Source organism: Panthera uncia (genome assembly GCF_023721935.1).
Source record: "Panthera uncia isolate 11264 chromosome B2 unlocalized genomic scaffold, Puncia_PCG_1.0 HiC_scaffold_24, whole genome shotgun sequence".
NCBI classification, from domain to species: Eukaryota; Metazoa; Chordata; class Mammalia; order Carnivora; family Felidae; genus Panthera; species Panthera uncia.
Window position 1 is genome coordinate 86,016,658 of NW_026057580.1, and position 19,501 is coordinate 86,036,158.

The 19,501-nt window shown below is 39.7% G+C and overlaps 1 protein-coding gene across 7 annotated transcripts in view; it reads left to right on the forward strand.

Moving 5' to 3' along the window:
* L3MBTL3 (L3MBTL histone methyl-lysine binding protein 3) overlaps positions 1–19,501 on the forward strand; it is a 128,711-nt gene that overhangs the window by 88,122 nt on the left and 21,088 nt on the right. For all 7 annotated transcript variants that reach the window (XM_049654334.1, XM_049654336.1, XM_049654338.1 and 4 more), the window contains 2 exons: positions 5,113–5,262; positions 17,595–17,674. In XM_049654334.1, coding sequence (XP_049510291.1) covers positions 5,113–5,262; positions 17,595–17,674 — 230 coding nt within the window. The remainder of the gene's footprint in view (positions 1–5,112; positions 5,263–17,594; positions 17,675–19,501) is intronic.

The following is a 19,501-nucleotide window of genomic DNA, read 5'->3' on the forward strand; positions in this document are numbered from 1 at the left end:
TTGTGAAGTTACTGGCTTTTAACACTGTATGGACTTTGTAAATGTGAGAACACGGAAACTGGCCAAGAGGTTAAGTATTGGCAGAATACATACTAGCTGGAGGACAGCAGCATCTGGCTAGAAGATGGTACTGAGATGGCTTGGATTGTCACAGATTAAAGATAAGGACATTCTTTGCTGTTGCAAGGTACTATCTGCCCCCATCCAGTGTGGCAGGGGACAGCCAGAGTTCAACATCTGACTCTGCCAAGAGCCGATGGACTGACACTGAGCAAGTTCCCTTTTTTAAGCTCCGTTTCTGCATCTGCAAAACGATCATTAGACGAGGAGCAGCTTCCTGGGGTTGTGGGAGATAAGTGAGAAAGTGCAAGAAAAGCGCCTAGCGTGTGTGTGATGTGCTCGAGCCGCGGAAATTGCTGCTGTTAGCATCCTCATTTTACGAGTGAGAAGACGGAGCCTCACAAGTTGTGCTTACTCATCAGCCAGGAGTGGATGGAGCAGCAGAGCATGTTTAGACCAGGTTCCTGATTTCTGTCCAGGGCACTGGTCACCCCTCTGGATGGTCATCCCCTATCCCTGGAGCACACTTCATTTGCGTTTTGTGGCATCCCCCCACCCACCTTGTTTTTTCTCTTCTCCCACTTTGGGAACCCACTGGCTTCCCCCTTTATCCCATAGCAGGTGTAAGAATGCTAGGTGTATAAACCCACTTTACTTCTCTCAGGGTTCGAGAGAAGAGAGGGTGTTAATGTAAAATCGATAACTGATAGATCCTGCCTTGATAGATCCTCCTGACCCACTAGTAAATCCCTGTGTGGAGGGCTGCGATCACTTCCTCTACTTCAAGTTGAGAGTTTCGAATTCCTCTCTGGCCCTAAAAATCAAAACAGGCAGATTATGTAGACAGTAAGTCTTCTCCTGGTCTGCAGTCTTGCCAGTCTGTGAGCTGTCCAGGTTTATCTGTGGGGATCTCAGAGAGAGAGAGAGAGAGAGAGAGAGAGAGAGAGAGATTCTTCCTTCACTTATTCAGCAGATAGGTAAAGGGGCTGCTCTCCTGGATCTTACATTCCAAGACTTGTCAACTATGACTCTAGTCTAGTCTGTAGTTGGGGACGTAGCCCATCTAAGAATACCATGGATCTTCCCAGTGTGGGAGCGGGCGGGGTTAAGAACAGGACTCTCATTTTCCTCACTTTCTTCGTATCTGATAAAACCTTACGGTAGATGTACAGATAGATATTCAGTAATTGGAAAGCCAGGTGCTTCACTGTGAGGGAAACATGACAGTTTCAGGATTCTAGGGATAGCAGTATACTGTTTGCCAAAAGATCTCAAAAGATTTGTATGTGGATTGTTTCCCGCTGTCACAAAATGCTAAGAAGACAAATTTGCAATAAAAATACACAATGTGAAGAAAAAAGAATAGAACAGAGTTAAAGATGACAATGTGAGGCTTGGCTACTATGTTTCCTTTGTCAGGAACAGAGGTTTGAGAATAGCGGGAGGAGCTGGCTGTATTTCTTATCTTTTTTCTTCAGAAGAAGGGAGTTCATTGAAGATGATGAATTTGGTTTTAATTTTTTTTTTACGTTTTTATTTATTTTTGAGACAGAGACAGAGTACGAGCAGGGGAGGGGCAGAGAGAGAGGGAGACACAGAATCCGAAGCAGGTTCCAGGCTCTGAACTGTCAGCACAGAATCCGACGCGGGGCTCGAACTCACGGACTGCGAGATCACGACCTGAGCTGAAGTCGGACGCTTAACCGACTGAGCCACCCAGGGGCCCCAATGATGAATTTGGTTTTAAACGTATTTATTATGAGGTGACCCTGGGACGTTTACATTTGGCCTGAAATCTGTTAAGAGTTTTATTTTTTTTACGTTCTGTTTTGCCTGAAATCAAGGTAAAAGTAAGGCAGGGCTCCCCCTCCCTCAGGGGAGCCTCGGGGAACAGGGCTTCTCCCCTTCTTCAGGCCTGTGGCAGTTACAGTGTGGACAGAAAACCCGAAATGTCCCTGAGCGGAGGCTGTCACCTGGGTCTTCCATCAGGACGAGTGATGGGAAGGCAGATCACACCTGCTGTGGAATTGGGGGTTGGGCGGGACATAGAAAACGGCTGAGCGTCTGCGGAGAGAGTGAGGGCCTCAGTCCCAGCAGCCCCATCGTGTGCAGACTGTGTCTGGGAGCAAGTGCTGGCTGGACCTTCCTTCCTGGGCAGGCCTGACGGCCCAGCCTTCCCGTGAGCGGTCTGATGCCCTTGCAGTAACTTCACCTCGGCTCAGCGTAGGCAGAATCGGTTTTTGTCGCTTGTGTCCATAAACACGACTACACACAATCCCACGAAGGGGTCCATGAAGTACTCGAAGGATTATTGTTCAAAGAGACGTTGGTTGGAGCTGGATTTTCCTTCCCATCACTTCTAAATGAATAAAAATGAGTTACAGTCGTGTGCCCATGCTGAGTAAGACGAATGAAATAGTACGCTTATCTTATTGAGCTACTAAGCACCATGTCTACTTGATTGTTTAATAAACATGCCACAGTTCTTGATCTCGTCCCCAAATCTGCCTCTGTCCTCGTCATTCTCATCTCAGGGGGGAAGAAAAAGAAAAGAAAAGGCGTTCCTGTTTCCATCCAGTTCCTCAAGCCAAAAACCTAAAGGCCATTCTTAAATCCTTGTTTGAGGTCATTCCCTACTTCCCATCTACACACGGGCTCCCTTGAAGGGATCGCAGGGGTACCGTGACTGGCCCCTTTGCCTCTGTTTCAGCCACCAAATCGAAGTCACCATGATATCTTCACTCTTACATCACTTTTCTTGCTCCGATTCTGGCCCCTTGAAATCTTCTCTCCACAAAGCATCCTGAGGGATTGTTCTGAACTGTACATCAAATCCTATCATTTCCTCATTTGAAGGTCCTCCAGTGGCTTCACCTCAAACTTAAACTAAGCATCGGAACTCCTGACTAGGGCCTACCGGGCCCTACACAATACTTCCCTTGCCTGCCACGAGTGCGTGCCCTCCCTTTGCTCACACACTTGGCCATCGCTGGTCTCCCCCCAGGCAGGCCAAGCTCTCCCTGTGTTGGCATTACCCTTGCTGTTTCCTAGAATGCTCTTCCTCTGTGTTGACAGAGCAGGCTTCTTCCTGACCTTGAAGGCACCACTCAAAGGCTGCTGCTTCACACAGCCCCTTCCTCCTGTACAGCCCTGTGACCCCTGTGACAGCCCCATGTTCTTTCTTCGGTCGGTCATACTCAGTGGCGTTTGTCACTGTGTAAAGTTGTCTGCTTTATATCTGCAATTGTGTAGTGCCCAACTTCCCCTAGAATATCAGCGACAGGAGAGCAGAGATCTTGTCATTGTATTTTCCGTTGTGATTCCAGTGCCTACAAAGATAATTAGCACTTAATAGATACTTGATAAATACTTGTTGAACAAATTAATGAAATAATTAAAGACAAGCCACCTAAGCATTTTAAGCCTTAGTTTGTCTCATGAGAAGCCCTCCTCATAGGGTGTCGTGAAAATTAAGTAAAACACTGAACGGAATGTACTTAGCACAGTGCTTGATATATAGTAAGTGCTCCATAAATATTACTAGTTATTTTTTTATTGTTGGGTTAGCACTATATACATTTTTGTTAACATGTAAGCATATGTTATTTATTTTTGTCTTTTGCATAGGTATCAGTGTAGCAGAATGTTTAGTTAAATAAAATTAAGATTGTATTTTAGCTTTCAAGATACCTGTGGTAGGTTTCATAGGCCATTATCAGAATCAGGAGCATTTTCAAACTCTTCCCTCCTTCTCCTAGGAGAGTGTATCTGGTTCTCTTGGTGGAAATAGACATACATAGTTTAAAATTTTTCCCTGGGTGATTATCACCTGGAGAGAAGAAAAGAACATATAAGACACTAGAATAATTTATCCAAGATCCAAACCACTTATAGATACAAGGAGACTCCCTAAAAAACAGAGGGGCAGGATGGGCATTTAGTTGGAGGGGTTCATTATGTATTGGAGGCCTGAGATTCAGAGGTTGCCCAGTTCTGAAGATGGAAAGCTGAAGCCTAGGCAGAGGATTATACTGACTTAATGTTGATTTAACAATTAGTGACCTAGATTTCCTTTGCTTGAATAACAGAAATGATCCCCACATGGGACCTGAGAGACCAACCAGGAGTCCAGGGGTCACCGATAGAAGGGAAGTGAGATAGATGGGTCATTATCCAAGTTGGTATCTGGTCTCCTTTCCTATCAGAAACAGGATTGACTACAGATAAATATATGTATTGCTTAGTATATCAAGTGTACGTCTGGGCTTGGAGACAGGAACAGGGGGGAATCTCCTTCCTTTGGAGGCCAACAGGAAATGAAATGAAGGAATTGAAATGGCCTATGGTGACCCTGAGCCTGAAGGATCACTTTAGGAAGCAGATCTGCTCCATCTGTCCATCAGTCTTTCTCTGTCCTACCTCTGACACCAACCCTCCTATGATGTCTTAAGCATTTCTCCCCCGGGGCTGATTGTTCCTACAGATACGCACAGGCTCTGCCCTTGGACCGTATACAGACAGAATCCTTCAGTGATCATTGCACAGTTTCAAAGATTTCATCAGGTTGTGTTCTGAACATCTAGTGCAAAGACATATTTTCTATCAGAATAGACTTAAATTATGTCTCAGAGATAAAATATTTCATACACTAGGGACACCTGGTGGCTTAGGTGGTTACGTGTCCAACTCTTGATTTCAGCTCAGGTCATGATCTCACAGTTTGTGAGTTTGAGCCGCACGTTGGGCTCCTTGTTGACAGCAAAGAACCTGCTTGAGATTCTTTCTCTCTCCTTCTCACTCTCTCCGCCCCTCCCCCACTTGTGGCCTCTCCTCTGTCTGTCTCTCTCTCTCTTTCTCTTTCTCTCTTTCTCAAAATAAATAAATAAACCTTAATAGAAACAAAAATATTCACAATGTATGTTTAATTCTACATATATACATATGTAAACATAACAGTTAAGTTTTAGAGTTTTATATTCTGTAGCCTGTCACTTTAATTAAAGTATGCTCTAATGGATGTTCTAAGAATGTGCTTTTCTTTTAATATTTTAGTGCTGCCAACTGTCCCTATTCAGAAATCAATTTGAATAAAGACCGAATTTTCCCAGACCGCTTAAGTGGTGAGATGCCTCCGGCTAGTCCATCATTTCCAAGAAATAAAAGGGCAGACACAAATGAAATCTCTTCATCTCCTGAAATCAGGTAATTAAAGTGATAATATTAGTGATGTTTAGAAGTACTCTGGTTGAAAGAGGTTTTCTATCTCAGATGCTGTGTATTCTATGGTTATCTTTTCTTGGGCATTATTGAAAATGCATTTCATTTCATGTAAAATGGTGGAGATAAGTGGTTGGACTTAAAAAAAAAATGGAGAGTTTATACAAGCATATGTAAATCAGACAGGCTTTCTTATGTATTCATCTTTTAGTCACACTTTGGGGGTGTTAGAAGTTTAGAAATTCCAGTCATTTTACTACATGCCAGTTCATGTTTCTGAATGAACTGATCAGTATATAGAGCCATCCTTTATGAGGAAGATGTCCGATTTTTTGTGAAAAATGGGTGTTCTTTTTCATGCCCATGCCAAGTACTTGTATATATGTTATTGCTTTTAATTATTAAGATGTTAATTGTAGTACAGTTGACCCTTGAATGACATGAGGGTTAGGGGCACTGACCCCTTCCCCCTCACAGTTGAAAATCCAAGTATAACCTTTGAGTCCCAAAGAAACTGAACTACTAATAGCCTACTGTTTACTGTTGACCAAAAGCCTAGCCAGTTATGTAAGCAGTTCATTAACACGTATTTCATGTTATATGTATTAAATACGGTATGCTTACAATAAACTAAGCTAGCGAAAAGAAAATGTTAATAAGAAAATCATAAATAAGAGAAAATACATTTACAGTAGTGTATGTATATTTATTGTAAAAAAGAAAAAACATGTATAAGTGGACCTGCTTAGTTCAAACCCATGTTGTTAAAGGGTCAACTGTATAAGCTCAGGCATTTAGTTTTGATTTCACTTGTAGAGTTGAGTTAGTATGTTTTAAGCTCTAAGTAAGGTCTGTGCCCTTACATTAACTGAGGACACTACTTAAAAAAACAAAGCAGATTAGTGGAAAGATATGCCTTAGTACTTAGGTTTTGGAAGTTTCTTTTATGGAGTATTTTAAAACCTAAGGCTACGTAGTTTTTTATTGAAATATTTTGTAACTTCCATTCTTATAGATGATAGATATAGGTGGACATTTTAATTAATAAATCTGATTCTAAATTCACAGCAATGCTGTTGGAGTAATGGCATTTCAAGTCTCAGTATTCTTAGAGAAAGCAATTTTATCCTCTGGATGGCGGCGGGGGGAGCTAATTAATTAATAACAAGAAGAGGATTTTTTGTTTTTACCCTTAAATCCATGACTAATGAAACATAAACTCATTTTACCCAACCCAGCACTCCAAAGTGAGATCATATCATATATAAGGAACTTTAAGACAAATAAAGTACTAATTCATATAGTAATAATTACAGATACAGAGTTCATTGATTCTGACTCACAAGGTGGTAAAAGTACCTAGTGTTTAGATTTCAGAAGCTAAGGTAATGTTTAAAATATCAGGAGAATACTCCGAAGTGCCAGCAGGCCTAGCTCACAGGCTTTTCGCTGACCGACTGGGCTCCAGGCCAGATTCCTAGGACCAGAGTCTCCTCCCAGCAGAATCTTCCTGGGTTGGTTTTCTGGGGTCTTTTTCTAACTCAGAAGTCACGTCGAAACCATCAAAGTGGATCTGACCATTCCACCGACCTGTCTTGTGTGAGGTGTGCTCATGGTTCTTCATGGAATCACCTGAGGCGTTTTTAGTTTTCTGTATGACCTATGACACGTTTCGTATCTAAATATTCTTCCATGTCATGGATTTTTAACCCATACTGTCTTTTGAGTCTGCGAATTCTGACCTGCCATTACTTTGTGTGAATGAACACTTACACTTAACGTGTGTTCAGATTAATTTCTTTAGGTTGTCTGCTTTCGTTGTTGGGTGCCAGGATGTGGTAAATGAGTGTTCCGTTACTCATGATTTTAGAGACTTTGTTCAGATTTCTTCATGTCTTTCTCCTCCCAGATTTACTATTTTTACTTTATTTTTTTCATAAGTAGAAGTGACCTGAGAGATTGGATTAGTTACATGCAGTCAAAGGAAACGTGAGGGACACAATCAAAATGGCCCCTTAGGTTTTGAGGTGAACATTTTTGACCAAGATTTTCTTCTCACTGTATTTTTTATGCAGAAGTGTTTTTAAGAGATGCTTGCAGACATTTTGATATTTCAACCTAAATGCTTCATTATGCATGTTTGAAAAAACAACATGTTTCAAAATAACACAGATTTATTTACTTGTTTAAATTTTTAAATTTCTTCTTTAAAATTCTTGAAAAAATTGGCTTCAGATTATTTTGGTTTTTCCTACTGCAGGCAGTCACTAGTTCTCCCAGCAATCAGAATGGCACTTGGTATTTTAGATACAAATGATCATGAGATGGCAACATATAGGTGTTAATAACAGAAAAGTTGTTAACAAAAAGTGTATCTCGTGGCTTGAGGGTGGTTGATTTAAGATAGAATTAACAGGGTAAAAGTTAGCTGGCTTCTCGGCTGTAAGTGAATCTGTATGAACATATTTAATATATTTTTTTTCATTTTAAAAGTAAATATAAAGTTTTTGGATTATGATTTCTTTAACCTGGATTTAGGGATGAAACAGTGAGCTGTGCAATGCTAAGAACTAGTAAGTAGTTCTAGTAAGTACTAATAAGTACTAGTAAGTAGTAAGCCCTTCAGTAAATGTTAGTTTGTATTCATGTTGCAAGAAGAATAGGTTACTTAACTTGTTGCACGGTATAAGAACTGTAAAAGAGTAAAAGAAAGGCTGGCCATTTCTTTGACATTCCTAGGTTAAACTTTGAATACGGCATTCAAGACGATTCTCTTAATACCAGATTATGTTCTCTCTTCTTTTCCCATATTCGTCGCTCACATGGATGGAACTTTTTATTCAGGTTTTAACACATTTTCTTTGCATCCTTTGTAATAATTCACTAAATTTGGTAGCCAGACTGCACTGTATTTTTTCTTTTAAATGCACTTTGGCCCAGCGGGAGACCGTTTGCATGCCTAGAAGATGACCCTGAGACAAAGATTCGGTTGCATGTGGTTTATTTGGGAAATGAGGCAGACATCAGGAGGGGAGTGAGGAAGTGAGATGGAGAAAGGAAGACGGCCGGTGAAAGCCTTGTCGTCTCACCGATGACGGCTTGGAGACAGCAGGAACGCGGGCCTGCTGCGAACACTCTGGGCGTCCATGTAAAGCACACATCGAGTCTTCCCAGCATAGGGATGGAGGAGCTGAGCTATTTAAGCCCTGTTTACCTCCAGCCGCAGAGTGAGGCTGCCGGGGGAGGGAGCACACGGTGATTCCCCCAGCACGACTGTCCTGACAGCATCTGCTCCGCCATTCCTTTCACCCGTTTCGGATGCCAGAGGGTCACCAGAATGAGTGCTCTGCTGGCATTGCTTTTGATCTGGAAGCTGACATAACAAGGCCAGATAAATTAACACTGTGAGGAACATGTGTTCCTTTCGTGCAATAACCTTTATTTTTTATTTATTTATTTATTTATTTATTTATTTATTTATTTATTTAGGGGTGAGTGCCAGTGGGGGTGGGAGAGAGGATCTGCAGCAGGCTCTTGGCTGACAGGCTGACAGCAGTGAACCCGATGTGGGGCTCGAACTCATGAACTGCAGGATCATGACCTGAGCCAAAGTTGGACGCTCAACCCCCTGAGCCACCCAGGTGCCCCGTAACTGTTATTTTAAGGGCTGTTTCACAGGCTGTCTGCTCAGGCTGGGCCCATAGATGACTCGTTCCACAGCAGTAGCTCCTAGACTTTGCATCAGATTCCCAGAGGCCTCCTCAGAATTCAGATTTGGGAGCCCAGGTCAGCCCATGAAGAATCTTCCGGGCTAGAGCCTAAGAGTCTACATTTAAAACAATTCTTTGGAAGTCTGTCTCCCTGCTTGACACTTTCAGTGACTTCCCATTACTCCTGAAACTGAGACCCTAATTCTGAACGTGGCCTGCAAGGTCCTGTGTTGTCTGGCCCGTGCCCAGCTCTCCAGCCTTCTCTCTGCCAGGCTCCTTTTTAAACTTAATGCTTCAACCACCTTGGTTCTCAGACATCCTTTCTCTCTGCCTAGAGTCTCCGTGCCTGCCATCTCCTAGCTGGTCTCTCGTTTTGCAGGCTTCAGGTTCACTGTCATTTCCTCAGGGAAGCTTTGTCTGCTCTTCTAGAGTAGTTCACGTTCCTCATCACATACCTTCACAGCACACATCCCGATGCTGTAGACAGTTTGTGTCGATACTTCTGAGTCTGCGTGCTTTGCTTGACAGTAAGCTCCACAAGGGCAGAGTCCACGTCTTCTCTGGTCCTGAGATATCCTCAGCACCAAGCATGCCACCTGGCACACAGTAAGGACGCAGGGTGACCTTGAATCATCCACCAGCCTTCAAAGGAGACCTATCAGTTGTATGACCTAAAAGGCAACAGCTGTGTAATGTTTTTTGTTCTGGTAAAACACCTGCATTCTCAACTTTGTTGGATTCCCGCACCAGATTTCTGTGGGCTGATTATTAAATGATGAGATGAGTCCCCCAGATACATACTGGCACTCTTTTACGAATGAGGCAGTGCTTCCAACACTGTTGTCGTTTTAACTCCTACCTCACGTAGAAAATACCACAGAAGTGACGACGCTTTTATGTGGCGCACCAAGGGAGTGAACGGGGCTGCCTCTGGATGACCAGAGGGTGGCCTTGGCTTCTGGGAGGGCTACAGGGAACTTGTAGAACTCAGAGCGCTTGTTCTCAGGGATTCACGGTATCCGAGCTGGGAAGCTCTGCCCCACGTTAAGATGGCATCGCCTTGAGTCCTTTTATAGGCACGCTGAATATTTAGGCCCGTTTTCCTGTAGCAGTTGGTCAAATGGATGGTTGGGTTATGAGTGCATTCCCAGCGTGGAGAGTCTGCAGTCCTTTTCAGTTGTATGTTGGTTCATCAGAAGTGTGAGGAGTGTGTTGTGCCTCGTGTTTTCAGTGGGAAGAGGTTTTCCTTGCTGCGGGGGCTGGGGGGCGGGCAGCAGCTCAGCTCTGCCCTCACAGCACTCCTGGCAGCCAGATGGTGAGGCAGGGGCCTCCCAGTCCATGGCGGACCTTGCCTGAGGACTGGTAACCGTAACCTGCAGGTCTACCGCTCGGTAAAAGTATGTGTACATCTCTCTGGATCTTCGTAAAACCTATGGGTTTCAAACTTCGTTTTGCATCAGAATCATCAGATGTTTGTTAAAATGCAGCTTGCGAATGATCACCTCTAGAGATACGAATTCAGGAAACGTAAGGTGCGTCCCAGTTCATTTTTAACACGCACACCCAGGAGATGGGTGCAAGTGATCGATATACTAGGTTTTGAGAATTATTACTGAATATAAACACCTTTCTCTGGAGTAATAATTCAGCATGTTGCCAATTGGGGAACATCGGCATCTATCCCACATGGCTTATTCTCATGAAATCTGTTCTGCAGCTGCTTGTAATTGCCTTTCTAAATTAGGTGCTATCTCTATTAAAAATCATGGAATGTTTCAAGCTCCCGTGTTGTTTAAGCCTGCTTAGACATAACCCCAGAAACATAATAAAGCATGCTTTAAATATCTGCCAAATGCTTGTGTTACCTTGCAAGGCAAATGCCTATCGCTAACCTAAATCCCATGAAAAATTTCAGTCTGTTCAGTTCATTATAGGCCATTAAAATGGGTTCTCAAATTGTAGGACCAGCGTTTCTACTCAGAATTACATTGAGCAGTTGCAGGAGTTGCAACTGTTAATCTGATTTCTGTTTCGAGGCTGAATCAGGTTTACGAGTCACGCCAAGAGCTAGTCTGTCACTGAGGAGCGCTTCGTTATACAGACGGGAAAACAAGCTGACATAAACGTGAGACAATAAGCATATAAAAATCTCTTTACTTTGCAGAACTGCAAGATCAAGGAGAATAGCATCAATTTGGAGCCAAAAGTTCTAAAAGATGACAAATGCCAATTAGGAATCTTTAAGAACTTTGTTTTGCTGAGACTTTCTGAGCCCGAGGTTTTGGCATCAGCAACTGGAGAGAGTCCTTTTGGTGACTTACCATTACCTGGCTACGGAAAGCCTTGTTTCCCCTTTCAGTCAGTGGGCTTTACCAGATGTGGAGCAGGAGCTGTGGAAGTTTAAAAGTATTCCAGCTCTTGGACATGTGAGTCAAATCTGTGCAGTTGTGAGTGCACACCAGAGAGAAGCTCATTTTGGGTTAAAACACTCACAGTTGTTAGTGCCAACCACTGCGACGCCAGGGCAGCCATTCAAAGTGTAAGGTGTATGACTGTGTCATTGTTGTATACCTGCGAAGTTGCTGGAACAGTAGTGTAACAGGGTCTCATTTTATCTCCTCGAATGGCATTGATTCCTGACTCCGGAAACTCTTTTACATATAGTGGAAAAGCATCTGTTCTCTTTTCTATGGCAACATGAAAGTAAGGTAGGCTTGCTCTTCCTATAATACAGGGTCTTTATTCCATAATGCTCACCTTACTGGTTAGGGCTTTTCATTTCGTAAGAGGACTGATTGATTGATTGATTGATTGATGATTGCTGAATTGTTTTCCGGAGGATTTTTCCTTGGCATTTTGGTAACATCCACTGTATTGACTCGTTCTGTTACTTTTCTTCACCAACATATGTTCCTTATGCTAAATAATAATTTAATAGGATTATGAATCAAAATGTTTTATTTTTAGTCATTAGATAAATAGTAGACCATGTTTACCTCTCTTAGGCCATGTTTATGAAAACACTGTTAAAACAACTGCTAATGTATCATCTCAAAAGGAATGAAGTCTTGCCATTTGCAACTACGTGGATGGAGCTAGAGCGTATTATGCTAAGAGAAATAAGTCAGAGAAAGACAAATATATGATTTCACTCATATGTGGAGTTTAAGAAACAAAACAGATGAACATAGGGGAAGGGAAGCAAAAATAAAAACAGAGAGGGAGACAAACTATAAGGGTATCTTAAATACAGAGAAGAAACTGAGGGTTTCTAGCAGGGTATTGGGTGGAAGGATGAGCAGTAAGGAGGGAACTTGTTGGGATGAGCACTGGGTGTTATGTTTAAGCGATGAATCACTAAATTCTATTCCTGAAATCATGATTACACTGTATATTAACTAACTTGGATTTAAATAAAAGTAAATAAATAAGTTTAAATTAAAAAAAAAACCCACTGCTAATGTATAATCTCAAAAAGAACTTTATTTATTTATTTATTTTAAATGAATGTTTATTTATTTTTGAGAGAGAGAGAGACACAGAGTGTGAGCAGGGGAGGGGCAGAGAGAGCGGGAGACACAGAATCTGAAGCAGGCTCTAGGCTCTGAGCTATCAGCACAGAGCCCCATGTGGGGCTAGAACTCACAAACCACGAGATCATGACCTGAGCCAAAGTTGGATGCTTAACTGACTGAGCCACCCAGGCATCCCAAAAGGAACTTAATTTTAAAGACTATTTGGGGCACTTGGGTGGCTCAGCTCAGTCAGTTAAGTGTCCAGCTCTTGATTTCGGCTCAGGTCATATCTCTGGCTCAGGTCATGATCTTACCATTTGTGATGACAGTGTGGAGCCTGCTTGGGATTCTGTCTCCCTCTTTCTCTGCCCCTACACCCCCCCCCCAAATAAAGAAACCTAAAGTAAAATAAAGACTCTTTATTCAAATCTTAACCATAGACATAAAAGTTTTAATCCCGCTGGTTTTATTTGCCACCTTTTCTGAGTTGAAGATGATAACCTCTTTGTCCTGAAGCTGTGCACGCACACATGCTTCTTCAATTGTAGGAGGCATTTGGAGACCATTCAAGTACTCTTAGGAGTCCTCTAAAGTATAAACCCTAAGATTCTCTTTCTCTGATTTTTTTACCTGTGAGTGACCTCGGTCCAGAAATTTAAAAAAAGCAGACGAATGCTGGGGGCATGCAAAGAGACCTCCTTTTCACATCCAAAACAGAAATCCCTACATTTTTTATAGCTCTTGCTACTTTCCTTGTGCCTCCTCTCTTACTGGGGAGTACAGGTACTTTTCAGCTCTAACAAAACCCCTGTGTGACTAAAATAAACTCTGTGGAGAGAGAAGGCGGGGTTATTTCAGGCTAGGAGCCAAACCAGACTCGTGCTGGATTTAGAGAGATAGCTGAAATCCCTGAATTGAAGCAAAATCATCGGTTCACATTTTTTTCAATATTGTTTTTTTTTTAACTTACTGGGGACTGACAGGCATAATTGGCTAGGGATTGTTTTTAAATGAAAAATAAACAAACTTGAAATACAGCTATTTGCATTCACATGCCATCCTCTTACTGTGTATTTACCCTTCTGATGTTTGTTTTGCTAATATTACTACAAAGCATATTTAGAGTAAGATAGTAAGACAGCTAAAGCATGGCACGTTAATTACAGAGAAAAAGAGGATGCTGACTCATAAAGAACACATTTTTTCACTTGAGTGGATTCCACTGTCTTAATTAAAAGCCTAAAGAGTGTTCTTGAGTAGGGTTTTACCTATGATTGTATTTCAGTTCAAGCTAAAGAAATGTTGAAATATATTGGTTCTCCACAGTTCTAAAATCTCAAGAGAAATTGCTGTATTCCAGGTACTTTTCTAGGTGTTTTGAACCTACGTTAGCTCACTTACTCTTCCTAGCACCTCACGTGGGGTAGGTGCTATTATTACACACCCATTCTACAAAACATAGAACCTCTCTTGGTTGCAGATTACACAACTAACAGTAAATAACAGTAACAGACCTGGATTACAGTCTGTTACTGGATTACTGGATTACTACAGGCCTAAATAGCAGACCTGGAAACAAGTGACAGTAGATAATTTTATCACCAAATAGAAGTAATTGGTCAATAGTGGAAGCTGCTGTGTGTGCAGCACTTTCTGTCCATTTATTGAGTCCTTAAAATGCCTATGAGGACAAGGATGGATTTTCCTCATTTTACAGTTGGTGCAGCTGAGAAGTAGGGAAGTTCAGGAACTTGCTAGAGATCGTTTAGAATTAAGTAGCACAGCTAAAATTGCAGCCAAGCCTGTTCACTTCCAAAGACCATACATGTACCCACGCTTTCTCTGTGTTACGATTCACTACCCCCATGCCCAATCAGCTTGTACCTCCTTCCTGAATAAAACTGTTGGCAATAGAAAGTGTTGATCAAGAGGAGAAAATAGAGGAGTTTTTATGTAGAGCAAAACAGTGGTATTAAAATACAGCATAAAAATATTTTTTGTCGTCTTTTTTTTGAAGAAAATCTGTCAAGAAGCATATCTTGTACCACATTCCAGAGAGTATTATGGTGTTATCACAGAGCGTGGATGTTCTACTGTGGAAGTACTTTGTCCATAATTGGAAGACCTGTACAGCTAGCATAACTTTGTGCTTAGGAAACTGAATCCTAGATCAAGGATTTCATTTTTGCACAGAGAAAGAGCTCCATCACAGCACCTAGTCAGTCAGAATTAGCAATGAAAATCCTAACCTTGTAGGAGAGAGAGATACTGGTTGCCCAATTGAGAAACCAATTTTTTATTTTAAATAAAATACAAAACAAATAAGAATGAATAAGATTCTTCATGCCTGACATTGTCAATAGGAGACTGATGTACTGTATTCTGGAAAAATGCAAGGGTAGAAACCTTGACTCTACTTCAAGGTAATTGAATTTAATTGTGGATTTTAGTGTCAGTAAGACCTGGTATGATACTTGCTCTACAGATTTGGCATTGACTTCTTTAAGTTTCAGTGGTTATAATGTTAACAGAACCTTCTTACAGTGATTGTTATGAAATATTGGACATAGAAAGAGCTCAGCCAGCCTTTGGTACATAGTATGTTCTTAAAATTTTTCTTATTATTAACTTCTTCATTTCTGGATGTGCTTAATTAGGGTTCTGTTTACTTCAGTGGTTCTATTCATCCATTTATTTTATAATGCTTGTTCTAGTAGACTGCTCAGATGACCCCACTGCCCCACCCCTCCAACTTTCTAGCTACATGAAATATCATGTAGAACCCCCAAGGGACTTTTAGTCATTTTTAATTTTAAGGAATTAGCAGAATCAACATATTAAGTAGAAATAAAAACATCCAATAAACGTTTCTTCTACAGTCCTTTATTTGAACTGTGTTTGGTAAAGATAAATATTCATGTTTATATATTCCCAAGTTTATATAGGTTCAATTCAATGAAATATTATGAGTTAAAGTAGGGAAAATGGAAAGTAAACGTCCTTCTATAATGAAGCAACATAAATGTTGTAAGAAAATAGATAGCTTCCATTTTGCTTCTGTTGGGATGGATTATGGCAGATCCAGGCATGAAGAAATATTTTGGGTCAAAGGTCTTATTTTCTTTTTCTCTCTCTGTTCTCTTCTAGAAAATGGTCCTTTTCTTACATTTCATAAGATAAATCATTGGCATTGTATTTGGGCATAAGAATACAACAGAACTTTCTTCATACTTAAGTCTTATAACTTTATTTTAATAAAATTTACTTTAAGGAAAACTGTGCTTTATTGAAACCACAAAAATGTAAAACTGTCATTAGTGGACAATTCTGATCATGAAAGCTGAAATATTCAGAAAATTCTGAGACTTAATGTTAACCTTTGACCTCAAAGGCTAAAGACAAAGAAGTTTGTCTTTTTTTTTTTTCTTTTTTTCCTTTTCACAAACCATTCATTAAAACTTTTAGGAAATCTACAATAATGTAATTGGGATTTTTTTTATTACTTTGAAAACTGCCGATTTTAAACTATACCACTGCACTGTATGATTTTCTTCCTAATAAATATTAATATAGTTATCCACAAACAACTTTTTTCAGTGGTCACAATAGATAGCTAGTGGGATAGATTTATGGACTCAAATAATATTATTTCTAATTTAGCATAAAACCAGTTTAGAAGATCACATAAGCTAATTTAAGCATAGTAAGCTGACTTTGGCATGTTCTAATTACCAAGTATAACTTTAGCACAGTCTTTACAGAGAAAGCAAACTTTTCTATTATCATTTCAGTTAATGTCCTATCTGCAATCATCAGTGGTATACCTCCTCTCCCAACTTTTATGGAATAAGAGCCTCTATGTCTTTTAATTCTATTACTCTTGGAAAAAGATTTGTTTTTATTTTGTAATAACAGTAATTCTTCCCCATTCTCAAATAAGCAGTATTCTTTAGCATTTGTGATAAGTTGTTTTTAGTATGAACTTAGCCAGGGAGTTCAGATCTCAATGAAATTTTACATGTGTCACTGGAAATGATCTTTCTAAGAAGTAGGGAACATGTATTTATTGCAGACTTACAGTGTGTTAGCATCATTGTGTTATCACCGTTCAGCTAGAGAATTAAATTAGTGCCTTTTTAATTAAGACAATACAACTTCTTTATATTTTGTTGGGACATTTGGTTTCATGTGTATTTGCCTTTTTCTTAATTAAAACTTAACAGTAGAAGTATGATCAGGGTCTTTAAGAAACTCAGGATATATTTATAAAGGTAACAACACATAAGAAACAATACGACATAAATATAGAGTATTATAAAGTATGTAAACCAGGTATCATAGCCTAGATAGTTCCAGGAAATTGGAGAGTGGGATATATTTTGAACTCTGAGAATGGAATAGATTAGGTTGAACAATTTCAAATACTTCAAATTTAGCTTTAAAGAAAATAGAGTTAGTTAGTCTGTGCTTAGTTCCCTTTAACGCCATTTTTCTCCCTGACTTAAGGATAAAGCTCTGAATTAAGATTGTAATGATTCCATTCCATTTTACATTATTGTTGGCATGTTTAGATTAGCATCAGGTCATTCCTGGTCAGAAAGAGTCGGAATCAATACAGCCTACACATTTGACCTGATTAAGCCAGGAAAAGCTTCCCAGAATTGAGTTTGATTCTCCTGGGCCAGTCTCAGTCTCAATCCCAAATCCCAGAGCTAAGGTAGTATGTATGCTACTTGATTAAATGGTAGGGGATTCAAAATATTTTCTTTCCTTAAATTGTAGTTTTACTGTACAGTAACCAGTGAAACTCTTCATGAAAACATGCCCCAATTTGAAGTTGAATTATTCAGTAGCTACGTTTGCTAACATGTAACATAGTTCACCTTAATACCGTTCTTAGCTTTAAAAATCTCTTTTCAGAACAGTAAATGAAAATTGGTAATGAAGAAAATGGATATTTATAGATGTTATTAGTAGGAGTTACATCTTAGTCGAACTAAAAATCCTTTCTCACAGTAGTGGTAATGTTTGTTTTTAAATTAAGAAAGACAATTGGTGAGATGCAGTGCTGAACACCTATTTTTTTTTTCAGAGACCAGCATCCTGATGATGTCAAAGAAGACTTTGAAGAGAGAACAGAAAGTGAAATGAGGACATCACATGAAGCCAGAGGTAGTAGCCATAATCATCTTGTATTAGGGATGCATATTACTATGAATACTCATCAGAATCTAGTGGAATATAGCAGTCACTTTTATATTAAAGATAAACTTCATTTAGTTGATTTGTTGTGTTATCACAGGCTATAAAAGTTTACTGTTCAGGGTAGACAGTTGACCTTGAACAACACGGGTTTGAACTATGTGGGTCCATGTATACACAGATTTTTTCTTAGTAAATACGGTACAGTCCTGTAAATGTATTTTCTCTTCTTTATGATTTTGTTAATAACATTTTCTTTTCTCTAGATTACTTTACTGTAAGAATATAGTATTAGATACATATAATATACAAACTATGTGTTAATCAACTGGTTAGGTTATTGATAAGGCTTCTAGTCAACAATAGGCTATTAGCGGTTAAATTGTGGGGCAGGGGGAATCAAAAGTTATACACAAATTAAAAAAAAAAGTTATACACAGATTTTTGGCTATCCAGGGGTAAGTGTCCTTAACCCCTGCATTGTTCAGGGGTCAGCTGTTGTATGTAATTTATAATGATATGGATTCATCTGTGATCTGTATTTACAGCTTCTCTCACATATCTGTACAATACATATTATATATAAACTTTGGGTAATACTGAATTTGGTTCTTGTCATATATTTCTATTGGGATTGTTGATGTCATTTGCTTCATATGCTTAAAGCTGATCTTAGAATGTGTATTGAAATCCAAATGGAATTAATATGGTCTTAATCTAATACCACAAAATGAAAAGAAAATCATTTGAACAAATATTTTAGGTCGTATTGGAGAAAGTAATTTGTCTTACATCTTTGCTAAAAGGACATAATGATGGCTTAACTAAGTAATGAAATCATAATGACTGTCATAGTATAGATTGTATTTATAATTTACACAGAATTATTATTTTTTATGAGAAAGTGTTAGCCTGACTGTGAGTTTAATGATTGTCCCTGGGGACTTTGCATTTCATGTGTATTTTTGCTTTAGATTATTATGTAAGATTTGAGAATGGCACCTAATGACTGTTTGCCTGCCGTGTCCTCTTCCAATTTTAGTATATGTGCTGCCGAAGCGAGCACTGCCGTGTCCTCTTCCATAAGTGATGCTTTGATTTCCATGTCTGATTTTTAGAAGGTGGTAATTTGTGATTAATTTAAAAGTTCCATCTCTGCTGTCTTCAGCATGTTCTGGTGTGTTTAATGTAGCCCTATATACAAACCCTACCAACGGCCAGGGTTTGAATCCCTGCCCTGCTACCTGCTAGCTGCGCGATTGTGGACATTTCACTGAAAACCTCTCAGTGCTTCTGCTTTTCTTTTCTTTTTTTTTTTTTTAAACTTTCTCAGCTCATTTATTAGCAAGTCATGATGACCAATCAAAGGTTCCCAACCAAATAGGAGTGCAGTTTGAGTCAGCTAAAAACAAAAAAGTCCAATTCTAAACAAATCTCAGTTGTTTCCATGCATTCACACTCTTAACATTCAAACTCTTCCTGTGCTTATCTCAGAGATGTCTGTCGCGGCACTCCTGCCTGCATCTACCGTCTTCTAGGAGCAGTAGTTTCTGTCTCTCTGGATCCTGGTTCCACCGTTGAGTTTCAGTGAAATCTGCAGTGAAAATCAGTTCAACAGTTTCTTTTTTTTTTTTTTTAATTTATTGTTGGTAATTAACCAATTCAATAAACACATGTAGTCCTTAATTCAAAAAACAGACACTAAGATGGACCCAGGATGAAATATTGGAGCTTAATGACTCTTTCTCACTCTTCTTTTTTTTTTTTTTTAATATATGAAATTTATTGTCAAATTGG